This window comes from Apium graveolens, chromosome 2 (assembly GCF_009905375.1).
Source record: "Apium graveolens cultivar Ventura chromosome 2, ASM990537v1, whole genome shotgun sequence".
Classification (NCBI taxonomy): Eukaryota; Viridiplantae; Streptophyta; class Magnoliopsida; order Apiales; family Apiaceae; genus Apium; species Apium graveolens.
The window spans coordinates 124,600,080-124,606,719 of record NC_133648.1 but is presented as its reverse complement, the minus strand read 5'-3'; the positions used below and the strand labels follow the sequence as shown (position 1 = coordinate 124,606,719).

The window sequence follows — 6,640 nt, the reverse complement described above, 5'->3', positions numbered from 1 at the left end:
TTGATGTAGATGACCCGTACTCATTCCAACTTAATTTAGGGTCACAACCGACACACATAACATACGATAGTAATGTCAACCGAGGCTGGTCATATATACTTTTCCAAGGTGGAGAGTACAGATTCGAACCTACTAATAAAGGTGGAACATATGGAAGGGGCAGTAGTCAACATGATGGAGGGTATGGTGGGGGAGCTAGTCAATATGGTGGAGGGTATGGAGGGGGGACCAGTCAATATGACGGAGGGTATGGTGGGGGGAGTAGTCAATATGGTGGAGGTAATGGTGGGGAGACTAGTCATTATGGTGGAGGGTATGGAAGGGGGACTAGTCAATATGGTGGAGAGTATGAATGGGGGACTAGTCAGCATGGTGGAGGGTTTGGAGGGGAGAGTACTCAATATGGTGGAGGGTTTGAAGGGGGGAGTAGTTATGAAAATGATATAGGTAATGGTGGAGGTAATGTAGATATGGCATTTTCACAACCCAAGAACATGGTGGGAAGAGGTTCAGGTAAGCGCTTAGCACTCGTGGCGGATGAAGCTTTATCCAGTTCATCTAGTGAGGAGCATTTTCACCTGCATGATGATGATGACGAAGAATCTTCAGGAAGCGATGGAAATGAAGGGCAATTCGAGAGGAACGAAGAAATTTCCAGCATATTTCCTGTACCTGGGGAAGAGCAACATGTTCTAGGGGTTCCATGGTTTCGTACAGAGCAATATATTCCCCCAATTATAGATAACCCTAATGATATGTATGATGATGAAGACTTCGATCAGGGGGACCTGAGTGAAGGAATGTGTTATCGTGACAAAGCCACCCTCTTGTTGGCAATGAAGCGTGCTCGTATTTCCACTGATCATACATATAAAACTACGAAGAGTAACAAAGAACAGCTCATTTTACAGTGCCGGGTGGAGGGCTGTAACTGGAGGATGCGAGCTGCTTTCATGCATAATTCTGGCTACTGGAGGATAAATGTGAATAGAGAGGAACACAGATGCATGGTTGATCAGCCGTTGCAAGATCACAAAAGTTATTTGCAAGGATGATTTCGCAGATTGTGAAACCACTCATAAGCAATCTTATATACATAACTATTCAACTTCGCTACATATTTGGTACGGAAATATTTTGACTTTTACTGTGATATGTTAAACAGGTAATAGATACACCAGAAATCCCCATTAAAACCATTATCCCGCTTATCAACAACGAGCTCAACCATATAGTGGGGTACAATAAAGCGTGGAGAGGAACGTAAATAGCTATTGAGGAAGTCTATGGAAGTTGGGCTATAACATACCAAGATCTTCACATGTTTCTTGCAGCCATCATGAAGTCAAATCCTGAAACCATTGCTGAGATCGATGTCGTGCCTCATTCTGAGGAACGGGGCACGTCTGTATACAAGCGAATCTTTTGGTGTTTGAAGGCAATGATTGACGGGTGGCAACATGCACGTCCTATAATTTCAATAGACGGAAATTTCTTGAAGGGAAGATATAGGGGCAAGCTGCTTATTGCTATGGGTGTAGATTCGAACAACCACCCTTTCCCTCTTTGTTATGGCTTGGTTGATGAGGAGACGTATGAAAATTGGTCTTGGTTTCTGCAATGTATTCGGAGACAAGTTTGTCACCAAAAGGCCGGCGTGTGCATCATCTCTGATCGTGCAGCCAGTATTATCTCCGCCATACGAGACCCTCAAAGCGAATTTGCTGAGCCATTAGAAATCCATAGGTTCTGTCTACTCCATGTTAGAAGCAATTTTTGCCATCAACACCCTGGTGGTGAACTTAAAAAATTGATGTGGAAAGTCGGAACAACTATGCAAGTCTTGAAACATGACGCATACATGGCAAGGATTGGTGAAATTTCACCACCAGCCCTGGACTATCTTGCTAGAATACCCGTGGAGAGGTGGACACTTTCCCACGACAATGGTGTTCGCTATGGTCAAATAACCACAAACATGCTTGAGGGTTTCAATGGAAACATAAGAAGGGCTCATTTCCTTCCGGTAACAGCAATGATGAAGTACCTCTTCTACAAGGTAATCACAATTATTAACACACATCGAAATATAGTGGATGACGGTCTTCAACAGGGTCAACAGTTATGTGCGTGTTCAGCCGCCATGTTAGCTAAAATTCAAAGAAAGGCAACAGGACATACGGTTATTACTTTTCATCGTGCACGTGGGATCTTAAAAATAGTTACGCATCAATACACAACTCCTAAGGGAAGGGTAAAAGGAGGTAAAACCCAGGTCGTCAACCTCAATGATCGTACGTGCACGTGTGGAAAATGGGTGACCCATCATATGATGTGCTCTCATGCAATGGCTGGTTGTATAAGACATGGATTGAGTTGGGATCATTACATTAAAAATTTCCATAAGAACCAGACAATGGAGAACTTGTACCGGCCACTGATTTATCCGTTACAACCAACTGAATACTGGAACTACATGTAATATATAATAGATGTTGTCAAAAATTACTGGAGATAACAATGTCATTAGCATCTCTGATCATAGTATGAAGCAAGTCAAATGGACATCTGATCTGAGTAGAAGATTAATGAACAACTATTTTCAGTAATCAGTTAAGCTTAGGGTCAACCCTGAGTAAGTTGTATTGTTATCTAAATTTGTATTTTGTACTTGTAACACTTAAAATCTGTAAAAATGCAAAGGAGCAGACTGGAGTCTTTTTTCTAAAACACTATCAAGCCTAAGGATTCTATCTGGAAGAAGATCAAGAAGATCATGCCTCAGAAGAATTTTGAAGAAGCTTGGAGTTGAATAAATCTGTTTGGAGAAAAATACCCTAAGTCAAGATCTCTACAAGTCACAGATTTAATTTTATAAAGAATTCATCCGAGAACTCCAGAATGGCTTATTTAGAAGTCATTTAAGTTTCAAAGAGTACCGACGGATGAGGAACATCCATCGGAATAGTAGTTTGGCTAGTCGACCGATGACTGTTGTTAGGCACATCCGTCGGGTTACAATCAGTACTCGGCGGATGAGCAATATCCACCGGGATAGAAGAAATGAAAGAATTCAGAATGGAGAGGTCAGGAAAGCTACTAGAGAACTCAGGAAGATATCGACAAGCAAAATTGAAGAAATGAAGATTGCAGATATTAACGAGTCATTCATTCACTAGAAAACTTAGAGTTATCGACAAGTCTACATTCAGTAGAGAACTCTGAGTTATCGATAAGTCAAAGTGAAGATGTGAAGACTAGAGATCTCGACAAGCTGAAGACCTCTATAAGCCAAACTCAATATGGAGTGCTAGAGATCTCGATAAGCCTATATACTTATCGAGATATCAAGTGTTCTATTAATTTAAACTGGAGATCTCGAGTTACAGTCTCAAAGTACAGAATTGCAGATCAGTTCAATATCCTAGATAAACAATCAACAAACATTCCAACAGCTGGATTGACAAGTCTATAACAAGCAGCTTGAAGAGTGTGCAAGATCAATGGCAAAGATTAACTGACAGAGGAAGATTAAAGTGAACACGGGATGCTAAAGATATGCTAAGCCAGAAATGGAAGATTTTCTTTTCTATAAATAGAAATGACAAGTGACAGTTTAGAAAAGCTAATAGCATGTTTATTATCCGTTGTGTAAACCAGCAGTTAACTGAATTATAAAGTTAACACTGGTCCTTTAGTTAGTTGTAACAATTTAGATCAAATCTCTTGTATCACTCTCAAGAAGAAGCTGGGCTCTTTAACATCAAAGAGCTTTGAAATTTTGTAGAAAAAATAGTCTTAATTTTTAATATAAAAATTAAGTGAGTTTTAAAGGTCTGTGTTCTTTATTTTCTACAAGCTTTGATTCTGCATGAATACTTTTCTATACAAGATTTAATTTACTTTGTTCAACCATTAACTTTCAAGAAAAGCCTAAAATCAGGAAAAACACATTCACCACCCCCCCCCCCCCGTGTGTGTGTGATTCATTACCTAACAAGTGGTATCAGAGCAAAATCTGAAAGTAAACAGATTCAAGATCTTGGAAGAATAAATACACAGAAAATCAGTAGTATCAAAATTCCTACCTTTGACAAAGATAACCACACTCTTTGGAAAAAGAAAATGATGATGTTTATCAAGATGGCCAATCCATTCTATATTCAGATCCTCAAGAATGGACCCTTCATTCCTATGGTAAGAGTTGAGACATGGTCATACCAGCTCATTATGCTCCTAAAGATCCAGCTGAGTATTCTGACCCTGAAAAGGAGAAAGTCTCCCTGGATAGCAGATTGCAATTGATATTGATTGAGTCACTTGACAATGTGATGTACAATAATATTGTTAATTGTGACACTACCAAGCAAATATCGGAGAAGATTGAAATACTCTGTGAAGGAACTGAGGAGGTTAGATCTAATCAAAGAAGGATACTGATTTCATAGTATGAGGGTTTCATGGCTAAGCCTAAGGAAAGCATTACTAATGTGTTTGAAAGATTCAATAAGCTGATAAATGACTTGCAGCTTCATGACAAATCATATAAAGATGAAGAGGTGAATCTAAAGTTCTTGCTTACTCTCCCTGACCATTTGGAACAAAAAATCTCAGTAATCAGGGAAGGGAGAGACTTGAGCAGAATAACTATGGAAGTTCTATATGGAATTCTCAAAACCTATGAACTAGAGATGATTCAAAGGCAATCATTGAGATCTTTCCAAGGACATGTTGTAAATGGTTCAAGTGCTTTAATAGTAAATGAAGGTCAAACATCTAATGATGAACCAAGATCTCATATTCTAGTTGCCTCAACAAGTGAGCAGAGAACAATTGATTCACGGGAGCAAGTCATACTAGAGTTGGAAAAGGATGAGTTTTATAATCTTGAAGAACTGGATGAGCTAGATCAGTCAATGGCCTATCTGGCTAGAAAATTCTCTAACATTAGAGTAAGGAAGCCAAGATACTTCAAAAGTAAAGGACAGTCCTTTAACAAAGATAGCAGCTGGAAGGAAAAAGGGAAGTACAATTCTGATAGCAAGACTGGCTACAAAACTGGATCTGTTGACAGATCTAATATAAGGTGCTTCAGTTGTGATGAACTAGGCCACTTAGCTACAGAATGCAGAAAACACAAGAAGGACAAGAAAGATAAAGCTTATCTTGAACTTGAAGCAAAGTATGAAGCTCTTCTGAAGAAACAGCAAAGCAAAGCTTATATTGCAGAAGGTAAAGGTTGGGATGATTCTGAAAATGATGAAGATGAAGATCTAGGAAACTATGCACTCATAGCCTTGGAGCAAGGAGAGTCATCTTCATCTAAATCACAGGTAGCAACTCTTACCTCCACTAATTTAAATGTGAATCAATATAAGGAAACTGTTGAAAAGATGAGCACAAAAATATTTCACATTCATACAAGCATGGTTACTGCTAATGAAGAAGTTAGCAGAATAATAAAGTTAAATGAGAAGCTTGAAAGTGAAAAATAAGAAGTTGAATTATTGACAGTGGAGCTTGAAGACTTAAAATAAGAAAATGGTTATCTAAAAAATAAGCTCAAGTGTGCAAATGAGATTGAGGTTGTGCTAAGAGAAAAACTGGAGAAAAGTGAAGTAAAGTTGAAGTCCTTCAAGAATGCATCTGAATTGGTTGGTCAGTATCATGAGAAAAAACAAACCATGTGCAAATATTGCTATTGGTCTTGATTATGATACCTTAAATAACAAAAAGATAAACACTGGTGACAGAGGAAAAGCAACAAAGAGTGAAGATGTTCCGACAATGCTGAAAATGTTGGGTCACATGTGTTTAAGACTTGTGAGGTAAACTTCAGTGAAGAAGAATTGATTATCAAGAAAGAAATTGCAGATGAGGATAATGAAAAGAGGAATACCAATTCAATTTAATCTTCCAAGACTGAAGAAAATCTTATGGACAATCAAAGTACCAAGACTCCTATGAAAGAAACCAAGATTGAAGATGCAAGAAAGAAGAAGAAAAATAGAAATGGAAGAATGGGGATAAACAAAAGCAATAATCTGACCTATGTTGCAGATGCTCCTGGAAAGAAGTGTGAATAATGTGGCTCTGCAAATCATCTAACTTACCTTTGTAAAAAGGGTGTTAGTAAGCTAATTGAAGGTGCCTGTAAATACAATGAAGTAGATTTAAATGATCCCTTGTGATAAGTTTGACTGCATCCCTTGTAACTTGAAAATGATGAAGAGTTACCACAAACTGAGGGTAGACCTTAAAGAATCAAAAATTGAGTCTATATCAGAAATAGATAGTGCACAACAATCATTGAATTCTATTTTATCTGAAACAAATCACTCTACTTCTGCTAAATCAGTTTACAAGAAGAAAGTACCCAACACTGATTGGGTCACTAAACACACCTGAATCTCATTGTGTGCAGGGCAAAATGAAGAAAGCCATATGGATCATTGACAGTGGATGTTCCAGATATGTGACAGGTGATAAGGCCCTGCTATCACAGTTTGAGGAGAAAGCTGGCCCATTGGTGACCTTTGGAGACAACAGCAAAGGATTCACAATGGGATATGGCAAGATTGTTTCTGAAAATGTTGTCATTGATGATGTAGCACTAGTAGTTGGTCTTGAGGTGAATCTT

The 6,640-nt window shown here is 38.5% G+C and overlaps 1 protein-coding gene across 1 annotated transcript; it reads left to right on the top strand.

Moving 5' to 3' along the window:
- Positions 1-1,339: 1,339 nt before the first annotated feature.
- On the top strand, positions 1,340-2,482 carry LOC141692963 (uncharacterized). The gene has a single exon (XM_074497938.1). The coding sequence runs from the start codon at positions 1,340-1,342 to the stop codon at positions 2,480-2,482; it is 1,143 nt and encodes a 380-aa protein (XP_074354039.1).
- Positions 2,483-6,640: the final 4,158 nt, after the last annotated feature.

Excerpts from the sequence above, each read along its gene's own strand:
- LOC141692963 (XM_074497938.1), top strand. The coding sequence starts at position 1,340 with ATGAAGTCAAATCCTGAAACCATTGCTGAGATCGATGTCGTGCCTCAT.